General features: G+C 44.6%; 2 protein-coding genes across 4 annotated transcripts in view; one reads left to right on the top strand and one right to left on the bottom strand.

Moving 5' to 3' along the window:
* ppfia2 (PTPRF interacting protein alpha 2) overlaps window positions 1-1,020 on the top strand; it is a 31,833-nt gene extending 30,813 nt beyond the window's left edge. For all 3 annotated transcript variants that reach the window (XM_028424973.1, XM_028424963.1, XM_028424955.1), the window contains one exon: window positions 707-1,020. Coding sequence is in view for 1 of the 3 variants with exons in the window: in XM_028424963.1 (XP_028280764.1) it covers window positions 707-718 (12 nt within the window). In the remaining 2 variants the exon portion in view is untranslated. The remainder of the gene's footprint in view (window positions 1-706) is intronic.
* Window positions 1,021-1,313: 293 nt separating this feature from the next.
* The window catches only part of acss3 (acyl-CoA synthetase short chain family member 3), a 38,918-nt gene continuing 13,800 nt past the window's right edge, over window positions 1,314-26,431 (bottom strand). The window contains exons 10-16 of the mRNA XM_028400820.1: window positions 5,097-5,192; window positions 4,800-4,863; window positions 3,786-3,867; window positions 3,436-3,558; window positions 3,246-3,345; window positions 2,987-3,162; window positions 1,314-2,243 (exon numbers count right to left, since the gene is read on the bottom strand). Coding sequence (XP_028256621.1) covers window positions 2,160-2,243; window positions 2,987-3,162; window positions 3,246-3,345; window positions 3,436-3,558; window positions 3,786-3,867; window positions 4,800-4,863; window positions 5,097-5,192 — 725 coding nt within the window. The 3' untranslated portion in view covers window positions 1,314-2,159. The remainder of the gene's footprint in view (window positions 2,244-2,986; window positions 3,163-3,245; window positions 3,346-3,435; window positions 3,559-3,785; window positions 3,868-4,799; window positions 4,864-5,096; window positions 5,193-26,431) is intronic.

Genomic DNA, 26,431 nt, shown 5'->3' with positions numbered 1-26,431 from the left:
CATTTTTTCCCGGTCAAGAACCATGGCCTCAGACTTGGAGGCCGTGTCACACTGAAGGCCCTGGTTCAATGAAGGCAACAACATCATCTGCAAAAAGCAGAGATGAAATTCTGTGGTTCCCAAACCAGACCCCCTCCAGCCTCTGACTGTGCCTAGATATTCTGTCCATAAAAATTATGAACAGAATATCTAGGCACAGTCAGAGGCTGGAGGGGGTCTGGTTTGGGAACCACAGAATTTCATCTCTGCTTTTTGCAGATGATGTTGTTGCCTTCAACCAGTGACAGAGGGCAGCCCTGCCGGAGTCCAACATGCACCGGGAAAAGGTCTGAGCACACAGAGGGGAATACAGAGCAGAGTTCGGCTGAATCCAGAATCCTCAACGTTACATTTATAAAGGTTTTTACAGGATTACTTCGATACATAAAGTCAGACATTCAAAAATACATAATGTGTTTGCAATTATACACTGGAAATCCCTCTGGCAAAATATATATAACATTACCTAAAATGTATATATTTTGTGCACTACGTAAACATTTATATTGCTCTGTGCTGTGAAGCTGGCAGCTAATAGCCTAATGCTGCTCTTACAGCTGTAAATCAAAGAGTTTGTTGCTCTTAAGTTCCCTTACTGTAAAAAATCTGAGCCATCTCAGGATTGCACGCTTCTTATTAAAACCTGCTCGCTCCATTTCTCCTACAGGTACAGTTCTGAATTAATTAGCGGAGCTGCTGGATGGGCCAACCTGCTGAGGAGCAGGGGATGAGGAGCATCAGATGACACGCACTGCCAAGAAGCCCTGCTCTCCTCTCTAACCCAACTCCCCCACCCTCACCCTCACCCTCCTCCCCCTTCCCCCATCTCTCCTATACACCTGGGCACCAGATGCCGGTGCTAAACTCTCCTGCAGGCTGTCACCATTTTTACCTTTTACATGTACAGTAACTTGTCAAAGCATAATGTACTGTGTATTTCTTCTACAGGAGATGTGTAGGTTATCTGTAAATTAATATAAATATGCCATTTTTATTATATATATATATATATATATATATATATATATACACACACACACATCTATGTATAAAAAAGATATTCAGAGTTTGTGCAAAAAAATATCCCTGCCACCTCATTTAGTGGACCATAGATGAATATATGCTGCTCTTAAAAACCATTATTGCCCCTGTCCCTCTGGATCATTTTGAACATATGGTTTTATTTTTTCATTGTGCTAAAAATGATGAAGCTGTGCTGTTCATATATATAGAGAGGAAGAGATTCTGGATGTTGTGTGGAGAAACCTGCCCTCTAGTGGTGAAATACATACATACAAAAAAAAATCCACTCTGAGCCCATCATCCTTTTTCAGAGGACGCGTCGACGCACTGGAAGAACACGACAAGCACTTTCATACATTGACATAACGGACTATTCAGTAGCCAAGGACAAAAACAAGAGACGCTGTTGCTCTCTGAAGTTGCACAAAACTTCCTCTCAGAGAACAAAAAAAAAACAAATAGATAAAAAGAAGAAGAAGAAGCCGTCACTTGTTGTACTGTATGTTCTGTCAGGCGACGCATCAACACGAACTACACACTTTCAGCCGAGCTGGCCTTCTCCTCCACCCCTCAGACACAGATGAAATAACTGAAAGACAGACCGCTTTTAGCTCATAGTGTGTGTAGAGTGTATATGACCATGTTGAAGTGAGGTGATAAAAAAAAAACCTGCTTGCTGTGACTTCCATTCGGTGTAAGTGTTGACTCTTTGTTTCTGTCGGAGTTTACGGGGTGACCTACTGTACGTGTACGACCCTGGTTTTCTGTCTTTTAGTTATTTCCGACGGGCGACTTTTAATTTGTTTTTACATCCTCGATTTGCACGGACAATGAATCATTTTATTTTGTGTCCATTTTTTTTATTTATTACTTCTTGTACTTTGGTCTAAACTAAGTGGTGAGCAAACAAATTTTCATTGTCAATAAAAAAAACTAGTGGAAGTGGTCTTGGTAAATTATGAAGTCTCAATATTACAAATAATCACAAATGTCTACTTTCATCTATGGGTAAAAATCATAATCGTCTTTCACACACACTCAGACGGGATGAGTTTGTGTCCAGGATTTTTGTCCAACCTGTTTTCCTGCAGATGAGTTCAGCCTCTGCTGTGTCCGAGTGCTTTTTCCACCTGCTGTTCGACGTCTTTGAACACCTCCGGGTCCTCGATGGTTGGAGTGATCTGTGCAGATAAACGAGCGAAATGTCAAAATTAACACACCGAAATATTTAACATATTATTTGTTCTGTGGGAGCTGACTCGTCACAATTGTGAGCAAGTGCCAAGAGTCACCATCTTAGCAGCTAACACATACAGGACATAATTATGGTTGGTTGTCACTTGAACATTTGGTGAAGCCATGTTAAATCTCTATATTTGGCTATGTCACCTCAATTTTTGTGATAGATAGATTGTGAATGATGATGGATGTTCATGAATTAAGTGAGGCGACATTTTTTTTCCATCTTCAGATCAGAAATCCTCCTTTTAAGACTGACTCAATGGGTGTGTAATTTAAATTAATTTATCTATATTTCACAGATGCCACCAAACACAAGCATTTTAGTTTTGTTTAGTTAATTCTGCGACTGATATAAAGCCCAAACAAGGATGATATCAAATTAGGTTTCCATGGCAACCTTGCATCAGCATCTGTAACCGCAAAGGCTACATTAAAACAGCACTGTTTCTCACTTTGTCATCATCCTCTTGTGCACCTGATCGTGCTGAATACTGAGTCAGTAACTACAGAAGAGATGAAATCCCACATGAGTTCTATGTAATGAGAGCCGGGCCTGCTAATGCACCATCATTGCTCAAATTTAGAGCAGAAAATGAGCTTAATGTCACCTGAGCTGCTGTAAACGCTTTGCACAGGGGACGGAGAAGAATTTATCCCGCAGCCTGTCATTGTATAATCATACCTTGTAGGGCTTGCCGTTGACCAGGTTAGCTAAAGAGGAGCGAGGGATCTTTCCGGAGCGCGTCTTCGGCAGTGCTCGGACAAAAAGCACCTTCCTGAAGGCAGCCACTGGGCCGATGGTATCTCTCACAAGCTTCACCATCTCATTTGTGATCTCCTCTTCAGTCTTATGCACGCCTACACAACAAGGGAGAGAAACACAATCACAATTAAAATGCAATATTACCTTAATGTTCCTCTACACCTCGGTCACTCCTTACCGTTCTTGAGTACACACAGTGCCAGGGGAACATGACCCTTCAGAGAGTCCTCCAGGCCCACCACAGCACAGTCTCCAACTGCAGAGTGCTGCAGCACAGACTGCAAAACAACAACACACACACACACACGGTGATACCACAAAAGCAAAGGAGGTGTTACTCTTCACATTCTCTGGAAATGTTTTCCCACCTCCTCCAAAGCTCCAGCAGACAGCCTGTGACCTGCCACATTGATGACATCATCAGAGCGGGACATGATGTAAAGAAAGCCCTCATCGTCCACATAACCGGCGTCCATGGTGTCATAAAAACCCTGAAAGACAATGCTTAATCTCTCACATCTTACAATGAATCTGCAGCACATGATTTCTGACACTAGATGGCGACCTCTGACCACATACTCCACAATGCCTTCTGTATTACATCATAATCTGGTGTCTTAAAATGAGTCGATTACACTGCAAACAAAAGTATGTTTGCTATCAAATTGAGGGTTAAATATCTGATAAACAATCTGAGGAAATTGTGATTAAAACTTACAGGAAACTTAGTGAAGTACAGCTGTTTGAACAGGTCCTGATTCTGCCACAGTGACAAAGCAGCACCCGGTGGTAAAGGCAGCCTTAAAGGAAAAATATGCATTTAACCTCTCTTAAGGGTTTTAGGTCATTTCTGGAGTGAAGATATTTAGGGTTTTTCAGTGATAACCGATTTATTTTCATTTGGAGAAACAAAATTTGTGCATGTAAAAAATATTATACTTGCAAAATAAGGTGTACTATATCATGCTTAACTTTCAAAATAACAGCAGTGCCACTGTAAGCCAACAGGAAGGGAAAGCAGGCCAAATGTGCCCCGCAGCTTTAATATGGAGACACAAACAGAGGCTTCACCTTGTCTGACCTACACTGAGGCACCCAAACAAACACACAGGACAGACAGGATAGCTCAGAAACACACAGCTTAAACAGGAAATTACACGTACAAGACTTGATTTTTGGAAAGCTGAAGGTAAACTGGATCTATTTTGTTGATGATGTCTTATTTAGTAATGAATGATACATTTTTTGTTTATTTATTATAAAAAAATGCAAATCTAAATCTTGAAAAAGATGCTACTGGGTTATGTTTTTGTGCAGTAAAAAGGTGGTAGTTTATGGGCACAGATTCTCTGGCTTCTACAGTAACACAGCTCTACATGTGAATTCCTTGGAAATCCCCTCTGGCTCTGAGTCACAGCAGCAGCCACAAAGTGGAGCTGGAGAGTGATAACAGATCGGTAGCAGACTGGAAGATAAGGCAGCACAAAGGGGCCATGGCTGGTCCACTTAGCCGTGACAACCCTCTCACATAAACAGACGTCTTTCTCCGACTCTGGCAACAGAAATGAGTGCGGTCTGGAGTTTGTAACGATGTCCAAGAGTGAATCATTACATTTAATGACTAAAAAATTGGAAGCCTAAACTCCATTAGTGTGTAAAATGCCTTTATGTAACATTTTAAAATGTGCAGGTCCCAGATGAAAGATAAAGCTGCTCTGAGCACTTGGTTTACCTCACCACGATATTTCCCAGGGTTCTTGGCTTCACCTCCTGCATGTCATCATCGATCACTGTGACTGAAGCAAAGAGAAGAGCAAGCAATTCATATTCAGAAGTGGTGCATCGCCCACTGGCAAACTGGAGGTGTGAAAAGATTGAACACCTGCAGGGAATCATGAGCACCTGCTAAAAATGTGCTTTACTCCGTTTTACTCCGTCCTGTTGTCTGCAATTAAAATATAGCAGTATCTAACTAGGAAAGGTTTGTTTGTGCATGCATAGCTGAGATATTAATCAATAAGTTTCTTACCATTGTAGCCTGGAACTGGTTTGCCAGCCTGGCCTGCAGGTGGCGTCAGTGAGTTTCCCAGGCCGATACAAGTGGCGGTGACAGCAGAGCCAGTTTCTGAGGAGACACACAAAGAGAAGGATCTCATAAAAAACCCTCTGACAGCAGCTTGATCCAGAAAGTTTGTACAGCATTGTGTTGCTTCTGTAAGCAGCATTAACCTACATTACACAAAACTATGACAGCTCCTGTGGGCTCTTCTCCTCCACCCCCCCTCAACCTTATCACACAGCCATGCTCCATTTACAGCAGGCTGACTACTGCTCGCCCACCCAGAGAAGGAATAACAGAATCAATCCAGCTCAGTGGGAAAGATTACATCAGAAGACGCACAGCAGCCCGACATCAGTTCCTGTCCTCTGTGTAAAAGCTGGGAAGAAACAGCCCTCCTTCTCAGTCAGTGGGTGTGCATCAATTTAGCCACATGAATAAAGAAACATTACAACATCCAACAGTTTCTGTGACAATACTATGACAGGATTATCGGTGCCAGAAGTAGCCTCAAGGGCTGAAAAATGAAGCTAACGTGCCAAAAGCTGCAGTTCCTAAACCGGCCACTGGAAGCTGGCTCCAAAAGCGAGTCAATCCCCATAGACTTCCATGATAAAATGTCCACCTTTACAGCAGAGAAGCATTTGTTTATCAGCTGTAGAGGTGTAAATGTTTACATAACTCAGCATACTAAACTGAGCAGCTAGTGTAAGTGAGGGTGTTTAGTGTTATAGCTGTGCAGCACCAAGCAGTATTTTGTGTATGTTTTGTAGCTATTTGCTGTCAAATGAGGCTTATGTCAAAGACATGTGTACTTCAATGCAGTTGCATTTGTTTTAACACTACAAATTTTGATCGATGCAAGAAAAAAGTACTTTCTTCCTCTAAAAAACATTGGTTTAGCATGAACAGTGTTCCAACCATGCGCAAAGGCCAAAATATTCACATCATGCCAATGACAGCTCCATCAAAACAGCGGCGATGTGCAAAAACCGTCATTTACCTTGAGGGAAAGCTACAGCCTTCAGTGGGGTTACACACCTGTCAAAACAAGTGCAAACTGTTATAGATTAGAACTTCATCACAGCAGGTTTCAAAGACACGGGCTCTCCAGGGCAGGAGGCGGCTGTTGGCCAAGAGGTGGAAACATACGAGGAGGTGAACGCATTACTCAGCTCCTGCGGCCTCTGAACCGGCAACCTCGTTCATCAGTGACAAGTTAGCCGCTCTCCGCAGGGTTCAAAGCTCATCGCTGACAGCACTCAGCACCAATGATAAGAAAGCTCTAAAAGGGGACATTTTATCCTGTTGGTTCAGTCAGAGAGAAGGGTCACGACAGAGGGAGGACAGACCCCCTGTTGTCCGTCCATGTCCTTTGTTATCCCCCTTCACTTATTGCACTGCAACACTAACAGACATTATATCTAAAGGTCACCAGAGCGGAGGATTCCAGAAGGTAAAAAGACTAAAGCCTCTACATGTATGCTGGCATCATGAACGCAGAGTGTTGCTTAAAAAAAAAAAATTAGACCTTCCTCAACTTTAGCATTAAGCTAATGTGGCTGAATTGCTGGCAATCTAATACACGGATGACAACATCCAATTTATTTTAAAGCTTATCTGGCTGTTCATTAGCATTTAAAATGTACTTATCAGAATGCCAGATGCAGTGTAGCTAAATTACAGCTAGCTAGCTAGCTAAGCTTAGCATGGCTGTCTGCTAACAATACTAGCAAAACACTTTATGAGTGGATACAATAGTTAACACTTAATTATAATGGTCTAATATCTAAAAGCCAACAATAATTGATATAGTAGAACAAAGAAAGTGTATGGATTATTTCTTTCTAGCTGGAACTCATTGATCTGGCTTCATGAAAACAGCATGACAAGCTTGTGTGCCTGTTTTTTAGCAGCCCTATAACACACTGTAGCACAACAAGATTATATAATATGCATTGAAAGATTGATGTTTACCTGCCCACTTTAATAAACAAACCAATAATGGTATCTTAGCATGTCAGTCTGACCCTGAAGGACGATGTCAGAGCCCTTTAAAAGCTCCACTGAATTGCATGTCGATTAGAACCTGACACAACCGCTGAACCGTGTCAGCGAGAGCGGAGTGTTTAAACCTGGCTGTTTACAGCAGGAGCTCGCTGGCGGCGATTCAAACCCCGGCCTGTAAATTCAAAACTCAAATGAAAAAAGACAATATAATTGGACCTTGACATTTTAACAAGGCAAACAGGAAGACGGAGCCTGACTGTGCAGCTTTTTAGGCATGAAATCAAACATTTACGAAGCAAAGATTTATCAATAATAATTAGCTACATCACTAAAACATTTCAGCGCTCGTTTACATGAAAGATGCCAAACTAACGGTCCAACAGCTGAGTCAGATGTTTACCAAGAACTTCCCAGGGTTCCTTCCTCAGGCCGTGTAATAGATCATTACACAGCAAATGTTATCCATTTACATCCAAACACCCCGTGGCTCACTCAAAACATTTAAAGAAAAAAAGCAATTTAAGCATCTCCAAGACATTTTGTTTGTCTGGAAACATATAACAGTCTGACATTTTGAAAGTCTTATCAACATGCTTGAGGGATGTGCAGAAAATTGAGGGTGAGTTTTATTTACCGTTACTTCAATATGGAGACCTTTTCAGAAAATCCTAAAATGTGCCATTTCTGGATCAAGATAAAATGTTCCTTGAGCTAAACGTGACAAAATACTTGAACTGCTTCTATTCTGGGCACAATGTGAAGAGGAGATTAAATATGCAGTGATGAAAAAAAAGGTAGACAGGCGAGGGAACACACATTTTCATGCTGTGTGACTGGTAGTGTGAGTGCACACAAAACACACACTGGTATTAGTCTGTTTGCCCACCTCTGTCTTTTCCTTTCCATCCTGCACTCTCTTTCTCTCTGTACACAAACAAATCAATCTTCCTTCGACCTGTTGGAGATGAGCTCAGCCAGCGAGAGGCATTCTGAGCATGATGAATGGGACTGGGAAGGGGGGGGGGGTGTTGTTTGGTGAATGCGTTGGAAGAGCAGGATACTTGTGTTGTATGGTGGCACCTTTTCAGCTGAGGTGGTGCCATCGAATAGCCGTGCTCATTACCAGCAGCAGTAGCTTGGAGGGGAACTGCTGTTGAGGAAAAACAAAGATGGCTCTCTGATCCTGCTCTCTGTATTCTCTCCCTCGCACCTCTTTCTAAAGCAGATGAAACAACAGGCTGTAGCTCTTCTACACTGCCTGCAGGGCTCATGTGAAAGACAGACGGCACTAACTGAAGGGCAGCGGTGGGTAATGTCAATGTCATGTCACTGAAGCTACAGTGTGGAAACCTAGGAGAGACAGATGCACTCATGTTTCAAGTGAAATGCTTCTGCATCTGAAATTACATAGTTCATACAATGAATTAAACATTAAAAAAAGATTATATCAAAGTTGAGAATGAGGGAATTGGTAGAAACAAAAAGAGAGTTCTAATCTCTAAGTTCACGATATGAACGTAGAGATTAGCTAAAATCCTTTAACATTATATATGTACTATTGTATCATCAAACTGAACCAATGATACATGTTTTCTTGTCATTTATGGTACCTTCTTACCCCTGACTTCATTTTTACACCACAATCTCCGATTCACCGGGTATCTATCATGTTTCTGCTGTTACATTCACTGCCCATATGGCCCCAGATGAAAACAAAGACAACCACTATAGGAGAATTGTTTGATCTTTGAAACGTGTGTTCTTGCATTGCATTGTGAGACAAGTTCGCTGTCAGTGTCTTGTAACCAAATTTAATCTTAAATAAATGTCTAGCAGTGTCGGAAATTTAGGATGACTATCTCAGTGTGACAGCTATGTACGCTGATGACGTTGCATATTGACGTACATTGTAACCTGCGATTTAGTAAGGGGTCATCGTTGGGTACAATCTGCACTGTTTATAAGATCCACATCACAGAGTGTGTCATGCAATGGTCCTATAAGATTGCTACAAATAGCACAGTGTATAGAGGCCATTAGGGGGGACAAAAGTTCTATATTGTAGCTTTAAAGCTTCTATATGAATTGTGTTGGTGAAACCTGCCTCCTGACCTACTAATGTGGCTTTAAAACCCTGTTTCCATTTACCTTGTACTTATGTTCACCTTGGATACCAGCACAAACATACAAACAGAACTTTGAGGTGAATTCTTATTCAAGTCAAGCAGACATATCTGTTAGTGGAAGGTCATCAGGACACTAACGCTCTGCTACAGCAGCAGGTAAACAAACAGCACTTAATGCATCTTGTGCAGCAAACAACACGGCTGACAGAAATGGCTTGGAGGAAGCATTCTGTATGTCATGCATATGCACAGCAGGGGTGGATGTTGTCCAGGTAATGTGTGCGATTGCTGGGGTAACTTGGTCAGGAGTTAAAAAAAAAAAGTCTAATGACCCAAGGTCATTCTAAAAGATGTTAAAGATAAAGAAGAGAGCAGACGGGAGAAAAGAGAATGGATTGTTTGAACAAAAATTTTTTTTTTGGAATGTTTTACCTCTACGAAACGTGTCTTGTTTTTAAGAGAGGTGAGCGCATATTTCCCTGCATTGAGGCCCAAGTATGAGTGCAAAACAAATCTTACAACAAACTTGAGGGATTAGTTCTGCCAGGATTCTTTGTGGGGCAGTTTGGCTTAGTCTGTTCTGACTAACACCTTCATTGGCAGTCTGCTGAGGAGCCCAACACAGGTAGAAACCAATGGGTTGATTAGCCAAGCCTTTCTGATTCAGCAAAAGAAAGCCAAGCTGAAACAAAATAAGCGTTGAGGTAAGAGTTTACTGCAGCAATCATTAACATTGTTGGTGATGCTGCCTACATATGAAGAAGGACAGGCATGATGCCGAGATGAGAAATCTGGCATAGCGTGCACACACTTGCACACATCTCATTTACGACTCCAACTCTTCAAGGGGCAATTTCATTATATCAACTGAAAAGCTCTGCATCCCTTATCACTTCTCAGACAGCTCGGCTCATTCATTCAGAGCTAAGTTTATGCATACAAATTCACTACTTAACTTGCTAATGAAAGACCCCGTGTTGTTCCCTAAAAACCTCACCAGACAAATGTAACAATGGCACGGAATGAATGCTAAGTGAATTCCCAGGTTAGAAAGTGGCTGACAGCAGCTCGCAGTAAACAATGCAGCAACACTAATACGACACCACTGATCTCAAAGACGTAATTACAGGAGCCACGACATCTGCGCTACTCTCTCTGCAGCAATGTAATGACACCACGTAAGCAGCAGCAGCTTTTTTTTTTTTTTTTTGTGGTGTTTGGTTGAATGACATGAGGAGCAAAGCCAAGACTCCCAGATGTCAGCAGGGGCACCAGTGAGACATGATTCAGAGGCAATTTATTGAGAAGGATATATTCGGACCTGTTTTTTTTTTGTTTTTTTGTTTTTTTAAAGGAGATGCTGGGGATCAGTCTATATGGAGGAAGAGATATCAATAATACAAAGGAAAAGGGTGTGGGATCTTTTTAAAAATCCAGTTTATAACTTGTCAAATTATACAGCTTGTGAAAATAACAGTCCCAGAAAGTCCCACCTTGGTTTTATCACATAATTTCTTTGATCCTACCAAATCACATGTCTCTGCTCCAAAGTCCAGGAAAGCTTGGAATTCAACCAAGTCAGAGGATTTTCAGGGAGGTCTTGGTTGCATCAGAACACCCACAATCCTTTGTGCTCATACAAACATACACAGTTTCATTATGTGTTCTCCCAACATCAGGAAAGAGTCTCGCTGGGTCTCTTCAGGATTGAACCTGGAAGGAGCACTTACAAAGTGCGTAATCATCCAAACATCTCCAAAACCGCAGGCATTAATGCACTCCCCCTACTGAGGTTTTGAAACCTGCTCACAAGGGCTTCCTCTCACTTAGCTTCAAGAGCAATTGTGAGGTCAGACACTAATGGTGGGCAATAAAGCTTGAGTCACAGCTCGTGGTTTTACTCATGGTATACACTGGAAGCATACCATTAAAATAAACTCTGGACATCACAGCATCTCTTAAACAATCTGAATACCGAACATTTTCCTTTAATGCAGCACCAAAGACCACTGGGAAGCAAAGGTATCATGCAGATCCTGATATATTCAGATTTAAATCAGCCTTGCAGGGGATAGAATTCCTGTTGAGGTTTTGCTTTCAGGTTAATATTTCTCAAAATCCAATCTACTGGAGTCTATTTTTTTGCGTTAAGGTATGCTGTGCTGTTAAGAAACTGTTTTTCCTTCCACAGTGACAGTGTGGTGTTTTCAAGGAGATGGTAAAACTGCCCTTCACAGACCACCTGAGAAGAGGAGGATGTAGAAACCACTCTGGTGTCAACACTGCAGGTGCAAAAGGCCAAAAGGCGAAAATTGTCAATTGTACAATTTCTTTGACAAGACTGATGCTTTGAAGAAGACTCTCTTTGAGATAACTCTATGCTGTGCACAAAGCATCTGTCAGCGAGAGAGACAGGAACACCTAAAACAGTACTGTAGGTCTGTTCGTCACCGCTTGCTGGTGAGGGAGCCAAACCCTGCCGACTGGAAACACACATTTGTTGCCAGGCAACACCAGTGACATCAGCAACCTTCATCATCAACCCCCCTCCTCCACCCACTACCAGTGGCACTTGGGTCTTAAAATAGCACACCGATTATTATCAGGCTTCAAAATGGCAGACATGTTCTCATATTAACATATATGGACGTGAGCTGGCATCAGGTGGAAGATAAGCCATGTGCATGTCTGTTTGTGTGTGTGCATAATTTATCTGTGTGCATGTGAAAGTGGTGTAAAGAAAAAAAAACACAATGACAGATCAAAGTGAGGTTTGGACAGAAGGAGGAGAAAGTGCAGGTGAAAAAAAAAGAGCAGCGTGGTGTCATGTCTGGGTGGATGAAACAGGGTGAATCAGCACATCGTCAGATGACAGAGGGAGGCTGAGGAATGACTAAGTCCACTGCACATGGGAATAATGAGCACTCCAATCACTTCCACTGCGTATCAGGATCTCGCCTGCACTAAAGTGATATGTAATCATGAGCTAAATTGGTCAAATTAGTCAAATTCGGTCAATGAGCTTGTTAACACAATTAAATGTTTCCTTCACTGTGCAGATTTAGTGCAGCGTGTAAATGTTCATCTTAGGACCCGTTCACACTGGAGAAAGTCAATCCAGCTAGAGTAGGAATCCAGGTAGCCTTTAAGCTGGATACATTCAGACCTATTTTCAAATCAATCAAATCAAAAATCACACACGCATGTCCACGCTTAATCTGGCTTGTTTGTTGTCCTCCAAACCTCTAGGTGGCACCTCATAATATACAGAGTCTGTTCAGGCTGCGGTAAAACCACGTGTGCGCATGTCTCGTGCGTTTTTTCTTTCTTTTGTTTTTTTTTTGGGTTCAAAAAGCACTTTATTCCTTTGTAGCCCTGTGGAAAATAAACTCAGGGCAAAGCTGTCGTAGTTCGACAGTTGTTCACATACGGCTTTTGTAGGCGACCCAGACACTGTCCCTGTGAACTGGAAATATCAGGTTGCTAACCAGATTCGCTAGCCGCATTTGCGTTCAGACCTGAGCCACATTTGAGCCAATCCGGCTAGATCCACCTCCGAGAGGTGGCCTGGCCACTTGTGGTCACCTTAATTCCTTTCGTTTTTCAAGACAGGGCCCAGCTCAAAGGAGAGCCCCACATGCATGAAACCCTGACGCTGGGCTCCTACTGTTTACCAATGCACAGCGATACACTGTTGGCTCCAAGGTAAGGTCTGGGGATGGAGGAGAAAATGAAAGCTCCTTTTAATCTTTTCTGTGCGCCTGGTACGGTTGATGAACTGTTTCCAAGTGGAAGATGCATCTTTTACCAGGAAGCTGGAAAGCGCATTCTGTTTGATAAATGAAGAATTTCTGCAGCAATCCTACAGCTGCTTCACACTGAGGAGATGGAGAACACTCTTCAAAATTCTGTCAGAGAGGAGGCGCTGAGTGCTGGGGTTCAGAAGTTATCAAAAAATCAAATCCAGTGACAAATATTTTATTTTATTTAATATTAATTTAATTAATTGATTGATTAAATTAATTAATTAATAAAGTGAACTGAACCTTAACTGCATGTTTTTTCTTAACTGAAAGCTTTGAGAAGTTAGTAACAACCCTGAAATACTTCCTTACTCCAAAAAGACTTCTTGAGACTCCCCCACTTCTCCAGGATCATGTGACTGATGGTCAAGTACTCTCTATGTGAAACAACATGCAATGCATTCTGGAAAAGTTTCGGTAGTCTGCTCCTCATTTGCATGAAATTAATTCTTGGCAACTTTATGCAAGCAGGTCCAGCACAACTCACCAGCTCACAAAACACTAAACAGGCATTATGGCTCTAGAATGAAGGCAGACTTAAATACTTTCCACACTTCATTTCACTGAACTGTTTTGGAGACACATGAGACAGCATGTTGCTGCAGTTAGCCCATCATAAAAGTGTTAGTCTTTTAAATGCAGTCAGCAAACGTTCACACTAATGATTTGTTTAACGGCCTTTCAATCATCACTGTTTAGTGGGAATCCCTTTGTCTGTGTGATGTTAAGGAGTGGTAAGTCTCGTGTACTTTCACATCATGCAGTGCCTGACTCCACCTAACTTCTGGGTTAATCCAAATATGGGCAAAGGGATATGCTGCATGTGGTAACACCTGCACCGACAGCCAGCCACTTATTTTAAGGCTTTATGGGTTATATTAATTGACTTGCATTTCTTGTCAGCCTCTAGTGGTTATTGAGTTACTGCAGTTTTTTGCAGCCACCTAAAAACTGAAACACTAACTACCCTAGACTGCTCTGATTGGTTAGATCCAACAGCCTGAGCAGGCTCCTCAAGAAAATGTTTAACGCAGGATGAATTCAATTTTTATAGCATGTAGCTGAGAGTTAATGCAAAAAATATCCTATAAGAAAACTGCATTAAATTCTGGGGAAGCTTTGGCTTACAGCTTTTGTGTGCCATTCCATTCCGCTACTCTTCTCATCATTGCTCATGGTACCTGTTTTCTCCCCATCGATTACAGCTTTCAGTGGCTGAATATTACATTTCAGGATTAGAGGCTTGCAGCTAAAAAGATTTACGAGCAACTGCACTGGTGATTGATTTTGTTCAATTTTTTATCTATGTTTTAGGTGACTTCAAAAAAGCAAAGCCCCACATACACACAGAAGGACAGATTTATCAATATTTATGAGTGAAAACCAAATGTGTGAAAGAGATGCTTGCAAAAAAACTGTAACAGATTCAAAAGTGATTCCAAGTTGGAAGCCAGAAGATAGAGGCAAACTTTCCTGCCGAGGTATTTTGACTGTATTGAGTTTCTCAAGGAGTCTCTCTCTCTCTCTCTCTCTCTCTCTGCTTTTTGTGATGCATTCACATTTCGGAGGAAATGAGCCTTGAATGCTAAACTGCTTTCCATTGTCCAAGTTGTTGGAGGGGAAGATGAAGGAGAGTTGTCAAGGACCCGACATTACTTAAAGTTGCTTGATCGATGTCTTGTCTCCAGAGAACACTGCACCATGGCACTCCCAGCAAGTAGACTCATAAACTCAGTACAGGCAGCAGGAAATTGTTTAACCACCTTTTTTCCCTTGAAGGTGAGTGCCTGCACCAGAGAACCCTTCTCACAGGCCTGGTTGCAGAGGTGGTTAGAAGGGGTCTTCTAGATCTTCACACCAGACCTTTTTGCATTACCAGTATTTAACTTCAGACAGCATAAAGCTGGATTTATGCTCATGTGCTACACCTACACAAAGCTGCCATCATAGCCTTTCCAAACAATCCACACACTAAAATAATATTCTAGGGGTGTTTATGCTGCTGTGATGAGTTTCTGTTTATTTTTTTCTTGTCTCATCCCCATCTGGACATCCACACATCCACTCTGAACCCGCGTCTTTTAGACATTTGTGGACTCACAGAACTCCAATGAAGTGGTTGAAAATTAAGGAGGGCACAAGAAGTATATTTATTTCCAGAACTTCAGATGTGAACGTGATCACTGGAAATAGATGGAAACTAATTTTATGTGATTGTTTGACCACTGAGAAACACAGATCATGTGTTTACATGATCTGTTACAATACAATGTGTTACACTCAGTTCACCGGGTGAAAACATGAAGGATAAAACGTCATGCTATCAAGTAAATCAAGATAATATGTGGACAAATTCACAGAGATGTGTAGTTACATTTCTGGGAAAGCACAAGTCAAAGGTTTGAAGTAGAAGCATAAATCTAGTCTAAGTTTGAGGATTACAAGACCATTGAAGCCCTTGGCTATGACAAGGCCCTAATCCTAGAAGGGTCCTCGACCATGAGCAGTGGATAAAAAAAAAGACCATGAGATCAACCAAGATACACATGAGAACTCAGCTAAAAGGCAAAGCTCTCATCTATGGTCAAGAAATTTAGATAATGAGAGCAAGATCAGAAATCAGAAATGTCCACCAGGGCAAGAGGTTTGGAAATCTAGAAGAGGCTCCAAGTAGAACCACTGCTGCTCCACACTGAGAGGAGCCAGGTCAGGCCTTTCAAAAAGTCTTTTGAGTTGCTGAGGACTCGCTTGAGGGATTGTATATCCCAGTAGCTGGGGATGCCCCATGAGGTAATGAAGGAAGATGGAGAGGCCTGGATGTTTGTGTTACCCACAGCCATCACAAACTAAGCAGTCTGGATGAACGGATGTTTGTATTACAGAGTCAGACATCTACAAATTAATCAACAGGCCTCCAGTCAAATACATAAATCATAAGGCTGGCAAGAAAGAACCAAAACAAAGAATGTATTCAACTACAATACACAGGCGCCCTGGCTGCTTTGCAACAATGAAGGAAGATGTCACTCATTTGTTTTCAAGGAACATGTGCATAAATTAGTTTTAATATCTTCTGAGAAACACTAACTGATACAAAAATATACATATGAAGGAGCTCATACTGATGAGGTAAACTAAGAAAATGCACATTAATAAAGATGTGCATGACATGGCTCAGTCCCCTCTGCCTGCACATCTGAAGTCAAACAGCATCTGACACACAAAGAGAAAGAAAGTGAGATGGGGAGTGACCCACTCTTGCGTGAAAGAGTGGAGAACACATTTGGGGATTGCAGTGCTGGCTGCAAGCTGCCAGTTATTGAGTTTAGCAGGGGGTGAAGAATCTGAAGGGATTTACACATCTAGACAGAAATCAAGAGGGCGCCAGAGGTTTCTCTCCAAACTCAATAAATCACCTGGCTGGGGTAGCCACAAAGTGTAACAGGATTTTGTTTTTAGTGTATGTGTGCGTGTCCGAGGGAGAGAAAGGGTAGTGAGATTTGAACTTGACTGGGACACAAACACTGCTGTGTTCAAGTGGAATGAAATGTTATCTCACAAACAGTGAAGCTGCAGAGAGAAAGATGGGAATCAACAGCTCTGTTCAGCAGGCTTGTGAATGTTTTAGCCCAACCACAGGCACTGTGACACAATCCAAGATGGAGGCACAGAATGTGATATACAAAACAGTGTAAACAGCTAAGATGTCATAATCCGGTGTTTGTCATAATCCTGTGTTTGTCATAATCCTGCGTGTGTGAACAGCTACCTATACCAGCCCCTTCACCTCCCACACTGCTCATCTAAAAACCTTATGCAACAAAAGATCTGCACATGGGTGTTTGAACTGAAAATAGAAATATCACAGAGAAAGAGAGAATTCATTCCATGTTTAATGTACTTATGCAAACTACTTTAATTTCCCCTTTTAATAGAGACAGAGTGGCCCCACTCACACCAGAGCTGAAAATCGCTCCCCATGGACTTTGAATTGTGGGAAGGTGTGCCTTTATAATTTTTAGTCTGCTACTAAAAAAGTGCAAAATACCAAAAAGCTACTGTATGGTGGGATGAACCATCAGCAGGGTAAAAAGCACAAAAGTTTATATAAGTTGCTGAACTGCAAAAGGGAGTCTTCAGGGACAGTAAGGTGGAGGCAGCAGGAAATAATTCAAAAAGCATCAGCAGGAAGAATGTGCCAACTCCTCTGTGTCTACACTGGAGTGAACACTTAGTTTGGCAGTGGTGCCATAACATTTCAGTTGCATGTTTGTATATTTCCTAGCTAAACACATCAGCTAAAATCCTCTACGATTTCTTATTTTTTTGGTTTTGTGTTTTCTAGCAAGTGACAGGCATTTATTAGCGTTTTATTAGCCCGTGGTTCCAGAACTATGATGCCTTAAGCTCCATCTCTGTAATTAGCCATCGTTAATCAATAACACAATACAAATATGTAGCTGTGTCCCAGTTCAGGACAGGGAGTACTGACATACTGAAACTATTGGGTGGCCCTTAGTCTCATAAAAAAGCTCATATAATCAATCCAAAACAATTTTACAGGACATGACGTAACAACTGGTAGTGTGTTGAAAACATGGCTTAAATAAGCTGGAATCTATTCCTCCCTTCTATTATGAACACAAACAAGTGGACATTTCTTTGTTTGGGATTTGTTCTGTTATGTATTCAGGAGATATCCGAGGTGGTAAGTGTGTGGCGTAATAAATTCTGGCAAGAGAAGACTCTTATTTTTTGGCAGAAAAAGATGAGGTGTGTCTGACAGATGCCAAGAATGAGATCTGGAAATGCAGACTGGCAGTAGCATACAGTACATGGTGCAGCCAGGAGAAGACTTTGCATCCGAGTCTCAAGAGCCTGTTGTGTGATGAATCACATTTCTGCAATATTGAGTTCTTCACACTCCAATTGAGTCTGTACCAAGCAATCAGCCGAGTGGGCTAATCTGACGCTCAGATCAGAGCGTGTTCAAGGTCGATGGCCTTCCAACGCTCCAACAACACTATTGATTCCATATTTAACTCAGAGATTTCGTCTTGTCCAGCATCGATCCTCAATCTGCGTAAGCAGGATATTACAAAACAAAGAGACATCCAATTGTGCTTTTTTTACAGCAGCTGACACATTTATCATAGTTCACTATTACAAAGGGGAGGAAAGCAACCACACTGAGTGGGAGGTTAGAAGGATAATAGCATGATGGGTTGCTGCCTGGATACCACCAATTCCAATAGACTAATACAGTGTTTGCTACGCGAGAATCAATAGAAATGCTGCCTGAGAAACAATGTGGGAACCAAAGATTCCAATAACTGTGCATACTTTTGTTTTATCCAGACCCATAGTGCCATGATGCATGATAGGTCAAATACGAAGCAACGTCTGGGGCTGAGAGCTGCATCTCTTCAAGGATAGCTCAGAAAAAGTGGGTCAATCCTTATAAAATGTCTAGCAAATGAACATGAATCCACTCAGAGTACATAGAGTGAAGAGAGTCACCACTTCAAATGGCAGGTGGCTACAAAAACAAAACATCCTTCTGTTCATCTTGTCACTTGTTGGACATATAGTCAACAAAGAATTGTGTTGGTCTCAGATGCCACAAATACAACTCCCAGTCATAGGCGTAGCTACCATTATATCAGAGGGGGACATGCCCCCCCCCCATTTTAAAATGGCCCGTGTGGACCCCCCCACATTTACTGAGTAGGAAACTCCACCTAACGCTGTTTCGATTGCTCGTGAAAAAACTCCGTTCTACTTGGTTCATAAGAGAATAACCTCACCTCCAAAATTAGGTTAGGTTGATGTTAAATCAACTTGGAAAAGTTGGGAGGAAGCTACTGTTTACTTTCAGTTACAGTAGACGGTATTATGTGTCTGATGACATGTTGTTTACCTTTTCTGCTGCCTCCCCACACACAATGGACATGAGGAGATTCCCAACAAAGACACGGAGAGTTAGAGTTGTTTTCAGCATTAACCCATATTGTAATGAGGCCAGGTTAGCCCCTGTTAGCCTGCTAGCTTCAGCCTCGCCTAGCCAGTGCACATAGCCACCTGCTCCTATTCTTATCAGCCAGAATAAAATACATGTGATGGACCGTCAGGACACAGTGGGGCATTATATGAACAGGGAAACACTGATGTAGCAGATGAGGCAGTGCATCATTATAAACACATCCACAAGGTTTGTTGTGAATTGAGCAGTTTTATAAGCAAGTAAAAATAAAGGCATGCATTTTATGTAAGTTAGTATTTTTAGTGTTTCAGTATTATCTGCATTAAGCAGAGTTTGGTTCATGGCCCAACAACTTTTTGAAACTCAGATGATGAGAAGACCCTGTGCTCAAACAAAATATGCTGATATTATTTCATTGATGATAAATATATTTTAAAGCTCACTTATATTGGTTGTTAATTGAAAAGTAAAGCACAGTCTATCTCCATCTCTCTACTCCATATTTGAGGTTGGTACTGAGAGTGAGTCAGAGGCAGGGCCATCATGTAGGGCCAGTGGAGGAAGTTCTATTGCTGAGGTGAGTGATGACAGGAAAACTAATCAGGTGGACATGAGGGAGATTTGCCAGTTCTCTTTCATAGCATTCGTTTCGTGTCTCACTATGGGAGAACGCCCCCTGCGTGATCCCGACAGAAGCTTTAATTACACTACACCAGCCCTTGGGGCTGGTATCAGTGACGTCTATGTCAGGAGGGACCGCCCTCCTCCTATATAATAGGCTGACATAGCTTCAGTCGCCATTCAAACACCTCTTCTCGCTTCTCACAGAAGCCTGATGACAACTGTGTTACTGGGTGCCTAGCTAAACTGCCCACTGATTCGAGTGAAAACTCGGTCACCGGGCGCTTGGTCCCACACGACACGGTTGCTTCACAGCTGAAGAATAGTAGAAATACTATTCCACGCTATCGGTGAAAGTAGAAATACTCTTGCCTCAAGTAGCAATACTTGTCACAGCCGAAGTAGCGATACTTCTGCTAACAGCGGGTGCGTTAGCATCGTCTGTAGGTAGCAATACCACTATACAGCTCACGCTAATAATACCCACAGCAGGTAGCCGATACCTCATCACAGGCTAGCCAGGAAAATAGCCATATTTCCCTGAACACAACCAGTAGCTGCACAAGCTAACGCTAGCGCCCTTGAACCCTATGCTAGTCATGGCCACGGCTAACAACCCCGCTGAAGTCGGGAAAAGCCCAAAGCTTTGCCCCTGCGGCAATAAAATGTCTAGCTGGGACACTCACCCCGTGTGTGCAGCATGTCTGGGCGTACCTCACGCGCAGGCGGCTATGTCCTCCACGGACGATTGTATCCACTGCGCTGCTTTCCCACGCAAGTTGCTCCGCCGACGGCTAGCTCGCCAGGCTAGTTTGTCCGGCGGTGACCCACTGCTGTCGGAGACAGCCTCGCCGCAAGGCGGGGTGGATATGTCGGGTGGGGCGGCTGAAGCGCTGCCGCCCGGGCTGAGTTGGGCAGACGCAGTTAACCAGACTGCAGACTCCTGTTTCCCGTCAGAGGAGGGATGGGAGAGCCTTATCCGTGTCGACCCGAGACGAGACGCTGATGACGAGGAGGGAGAGTCTGCCGACTCCGAGCTCCTGTTATCAGACGGTGACGAAGAAGAAACTAACTTCAGCGTCACCGGCGGGGCTGCAAAGCCGGGCGTCGCGATGGGAGAAATCCCTTCGGCGCTTTCTCCCCTGGATCTCGACATGCAGGACATGTGCAAACGTGCCGCTGTAAGGCTCAACATCCCGTGGCCCACGGTTCAAGCCGAGGAAGTCAGGTCTCGCTTTGATGGCAAGAAGCTGCCCAAAGCAAAGAAGACGGGGAAACAAGTGCTGCCAATTTTCCCAGAGCTGCTTGATGAGATAGCGGCTACGTGGAAAGCTAAACCATACAGCGAGAAACACCCCATCTCGGGGAGCTCCCTGTTGGATTGCGAGGGGATGGAGGCTAACGGCATCCGCCAAATACCTCCCATTGAGCCGCTGGTAGCGACACACCTTCACCCGAAGACGTCCCTGTCCTCCTCGGTTTCATCTTTTCCCTCCAAGACAGACCGCTTTCAGTCCAGCCTCACTGACAAGTGTTATAAGGCGGCGGCTCTGTCGGCCAGAGCTCTCAACGCCTCCTCTATCCTGACGGCCTACCAGGCGGAATTAGAGGAGGACATGACGGCTAAACCAGATAACTCCCTGTGGGAAGAAATCTGCGTCATTACGGACCACGTCCTTCGCCTCCACAAGGTGGCTATCCAAGCCACGGGAAGAGCCATGGGTCTTATGGTCCTGCAAGAGAGAGCGCGCTGGCTGGGGCTCACCAACCTCACGACTAAGGAGAAAGAGGAGCTCCTCGACACTCCGGTCGTCCCTCATGGGCTCTTCGGCTCGGCTGTTGCCTCCATGCAGAAGAGATGTGAGGAGAAAAAGAGAGATGATGAGGCGCTGAAACTTTGCCTGCCGAGGAGGGCTCCACCTGTTACTCCCGGCACTTCGCGTCAGTCATATGCTCAGGCTGTCTCTCACCCGGCTCCTGCTTATCGGATCCCCAAGGTGTCCAAGACGCAGGCAGCCCCTCCAGCCCCTAAAAGCGCCGGCAACCCATGGGCTAGGAAGCAGTCTCCCCATGCTCGGCAAGCCGCTCCACCACCTCAACCCGCTACCGCGACGGTGAGGAAGAGGAAGCGGCAGGCCTGACCGCTTCTCCCCAGGTGGAGGGCCGACCCAGGCTGCCCCCCCAACGGGTCGCCCTGCCCTTCTCCAGCTCAGTTCCAGAGCGGGTTCTGCGGGACGTTGCCCGCATAGAGTGCAGCACTTGGGCCGGTGTTCACGTTCGAGTGCCCAACAAACACAGACAGCATTCTCAGTGTTGCACAAGCACTTCTGTCTTGCACTCTGTAATAAAACAGTCCAATGCGCATCCAGGCAGAGAGCCGAGGGCGCTGTTGACTATGACTATGAAAAAAATGCAGAAAAAAGATATGTTAAGACACACAACTATCTTCTCTGCTATAACACAGCCCGCGGGGACCAACATCCCCGTGGCTGTGACGCGGTCCGCCCGGGCACCTCCATGCAGCAGGCAGGAGTCACCGGGGCGGATGGGCGTTGGGTGTTACGCACCTCGACCTCAAGAGGGCGCCAACGTACCACATATGACAGAGTTGCCGGTCAGCCCGCTTTCTCTGCACACAGAGAATTGGGCGGCCTGCACACGGTCAGAATGGGTGTTGAGAACCGTTCAGAAGGGTTACAGACTTCAATTCAGAGCCGTTCCACCTCATTTCAAAGGGATGATTTTTTCTCATGCTCAGGGAGAATCCGCAAACATTCTCCTAGAGGAAATTTCCACTCTGAGGGAGAAAGGAGCAATAAGAGTTGTCCCGCCCGAGGAGGCCCACAGCGGGTTCTACTCGAGGTATTTCCTGGTTCCAAAAAAGGGGGGGCAGGGGATGAGGGCCATCCTGGACCTCAGAGCCCTGAACCACTATTTAAGGAAATACAAATTCAGGATACTGACACACGCCTCTCTGCTGCGTTTCGTGCGGGCAGGCGATTGGTTCACATCTGTCGACCTGAGGGATGCATATTTCCACATTCCAGTGTATCCTCCACACTGGAAGTTTCTCAGGTTTTGCCTTCCGAGGGACAGCATACGAGTTCATGGTGCTGCCGTTCGGCCTGTCATTGAGTCCCAGAGTGTTTGTGAAATGCACAGAGGCAGCTGTAGCCCCACTCAGGGAGAGAGGCATCCGCGTGGCCACTTACATAGACGACTGGCTTGTCGCAGCCTCTACACCCCGAGAGGCGGCCCACCATACAGATGTTCTCAGGGAACATCTGGTGAGTTTGGGGTTTCGCCTGAATATGGAAAAAAGCATGTTGACACCTTCTCAGTGCATCACCTTCATAGGCCTGACTTTGGACTCTCTCCAAGGCAGAGTTTTCCTGTCTCAGGACAGGGTGGTGGCAATGAAAGGATGCCTTGCACTGTTTCACAGGGGCAACACAGTCACACTCAGACAGTGTCAGAGGCTGTTAGGCCTGATGGCCTCGTCTGTGGTGGTGATACCCCTGGGACGCCTGTACATGAGAGGGCCTCAGCGTTGGGTAGCCTCCCTTGGCCTAGATCCTCTCCGAGATGGTCATCGACGGGTGAGGGTTTCTGTGGACTGCTCACTGGCTCTGCGCCAGTGGAAGAGCCCAGGGTTTCTGACCCAGGGGGCTACCATGGGAACTGTTTCGGCCAGGAAGGTGATCTCTACAGATGCCTCTCTCACAGGCTGGGGTGCTACACACGAAGGGAGGACAGTGAACGGGAAGTGGGGCCCTCACATGCGCTTCACCCACATAAACTGTCTGGAGCTGATTGCTGTTCATTTGGCTCTAAAACATTTCCTCCCCTGGCTGCGGGGACACCATGTCCTAGTGAGGACAGACAACTCCACCGTGGTAGCCTACATCAACAGGCAGGGAGGCTTGAGATCTCTGCGGTTGCATGCGCTGGCACACAGACTGATAGTCTGGAGCAATGTGCACTTTCAGTCACTGAGAGCGACTCATGTTCCAGGCGTACTGAATTGCGGGGCGGACCTACTCTCCAGGGGGATCCCTCTATATGCAGACTGGAGACTTCACCCAGAAGTGGTGAAGCAGATTTGGCTGCGGTATGGACGGGCGGCAGTGGACCTTTATGCGTCAGCGGAGAATGCCCAGTGTCCGCTGTTCTTCTCCCTGCACGACCGAGTGGCTCCGCTGGGGATCGATGCACTGGCACACGAGTGGCCACGTGCTCTCCTGTATGCTTTTCCCCCAGTGGCTCTCATCCCTCCAACTCTGGCCAGAGTGAGGGAGAAGGGGCTGGTCGTAATCCTGGTGGCTCCGCACTGGCCAGCGAAACACTGGATGGCGGAGATTTACCAGCTTCTGGCGGGCACGCCTTGGCAGCTGCCATTACGCAGGGACCTGCTATCCCAGGCACGAGGGGAAATATTTCACCCTCACCCAGAGAGGCTGGCTCTGTGGGCCTGGCCCGTGAGTGGTTTAACCTGAACTCAACAGGACTCCCAAACAGTGTCATTGAGACTATTCAATGTGCTAGGGCCTCATCGACTAGGAAGTTGTATGGGCTTAAGTGGCAAGTGTTTGAGAGCTGGTGCTCGGAGTCCCAGGCCATTCCTTTTCAGTGTTCTGTGGGGGTGATTTTATCCTTTCTGCAGGACCTCATTGAGAAGGAAAAATCTTTTTCAACCATCAAGGTGTACCTGGCGGCAATCTCTGCTTGCCATGTTGGTTTTGATGGTAAATCTGTGGGTCGACACCCTCTGGTGTGTCAGTTCATGAAAGGTGCACGACGTAAATTGCCGGTATCTAGGTCTCTTACGCCGTCATGGGACCTGCCCACGGTGCTGGATGCTCTTTCTGGTCCACCTTTTGAACCACTGGATCAGGTGGACTTGAAGGTGGTATCTCTTAAGACAGCGCTGCTCCTGGCCTTGGCCTCGGCTAAGCGCGTCGGTGAGGTTCATGCCCTGTCTGTGCACGAGGCTTGTACCCATTTTTCACCAGGGGGCGAGAGGGTCAGTATGCAGCCTAACCCAGCCTTTATCCCAAAGGTGGTTGGGTCTCTCTCCCCAATAGAGCTGGTTGCTTTTTATCCACCGCCTTACTCCTCTGAGGAGCATCGGCGTCTGCATACGCTGTGTCCGGTCCGTGCACTAAGGACCTATCTGGACAGGACTCAGGGTGTTAGGCAGAGTGACCAGTTGTTTGTGTCCTGGGCTAAGCCATGTGTGGGCAAGCCAGTCTCAAAACAGCGGCTTTCCCACTGGATTGTGGAGGCTATTGCTCTGGCTTACACGACCAAAGGTCTTCCGCCTCCTGCTGGTCTGCGTGCGCACTCCACTAGGGGCCTTGCTGCTTCCTGGGCTCTCTTTAAGGGGGTTTCAGCCCAGGAAATTTGTGCAGCTGCAAGTTGGGCTTCACCCCACACTTTTGCTAGGTTTTACAAGTTGGATGTTACAGTTCCAACCCTGGCACATTCAGTTCTTGGGGTAGGGTTTTCACGGGGTACAACCCACTCTTCGTGAGGCCCCTCTGGGACAGTTGTCATTTTTACAGGCATGTCTGGCAATCCGGGAGTCAGTATTTCTCCCATAGTGAGACACGAAACGAATGCTATGAAAGAGAACTGGAGGTTATGGCTATAACCATGGTTCTCTGATTAGCATGAGTGAGTGTCTCACCAGACCACCCTCCTTGCTATGGAAGCGAGGAAGAGGTGAGCTTGTTTGAATGGCGACTGAAGCTATGTCAGCCTATTATATAGGAGGAGGGCGGTCCCTCCTGACATAGACGTCACTGATACCAGCCCCAAGGGCTGGTGTAGTGTAATTAAAGCTTCTGTCGGGATCACGCAGGGGGCGTTCTCCCATAGTGAGACACTCACTCATGCTAATCAGAGAACCATGGTTATAGCCATAACCTCCAGTTTTTTTGTCTTTGTAAATGAGAGAAGGCCTCAGATATGGAGGCTTTGTATAATCTGTTAGGGTAGTAGCACCAGTATGGTTGACAAAACTGTTGTTGCACTTGGAATTAGTTTCTGTATGTCACGGTGTTTTAAAATCAATGAGTTTTTGTTGAATCTGTCTCTGAAATAGTCATTAAGTGTTTACTTCTGTAGGTAAAATAGGTGTTTAACAACCTGTTAAAACCCACAGGAAATTGTAACTACTTCATATTATTATATTATATTTTATAATATACTAATGTACTTTTTTCACCACCCACCCACAGAAGGTGTCCCCCCCAAATTTTTAATGCTTCCCATGCCACTGCTCCCAGTTGTACTTGTGGCAACAGACAAGACAACCGTTGTGAAAACTAACACCAAAATGCCTCCCTCTGATCATATACATAATTTCCCTACATGGATTAATAAAGTAATTCCTAATCTCAATCTGTGGCACCTGAAAAGAAGTCTGTGACAGTGAATGTAAAATCACCCTGAAGAGTGAGGAAACATCTGTCTAATTTTATTAACAATTTATAGGTTAAAAAGAAAAAAATAACACTGCAAACTTTTTTTTAAAAAATTGGCACTGCTCAAATTTGAAGCAAGCATTTACAATAATGTGAGAATGTCATTAATCTATAATGCAATGATGCATCGTGGCACAGAAAGACTGACTGCAGAGATATCCCGCTGAAAACCATTCTGCACCAAGACTGATTTATCGCATATTATTGTAATCATAATGAAGCAAAAGTATTTGGGTCCCATGTTATGATTCTACCAATAAAATTCAAGCAGAGA

Source organism: Parambassis ranga, chromosome 2 (genome assembly GCF_900634625.1).
Source record: "Parambassis ranga chromosome 2, fParRan2.1, whole genome shotgun sequence".
NCBI lineage: Eukaryota > Metazoa > Chordata > Actinopteri > Ambassidae > Parambassis > Parambassis ranga.
The sequence above is the reverse complement of the archived record's forward strand: the minus strand, read 5'-3'. Positions and strand labels throughout refer to the sequence as shown.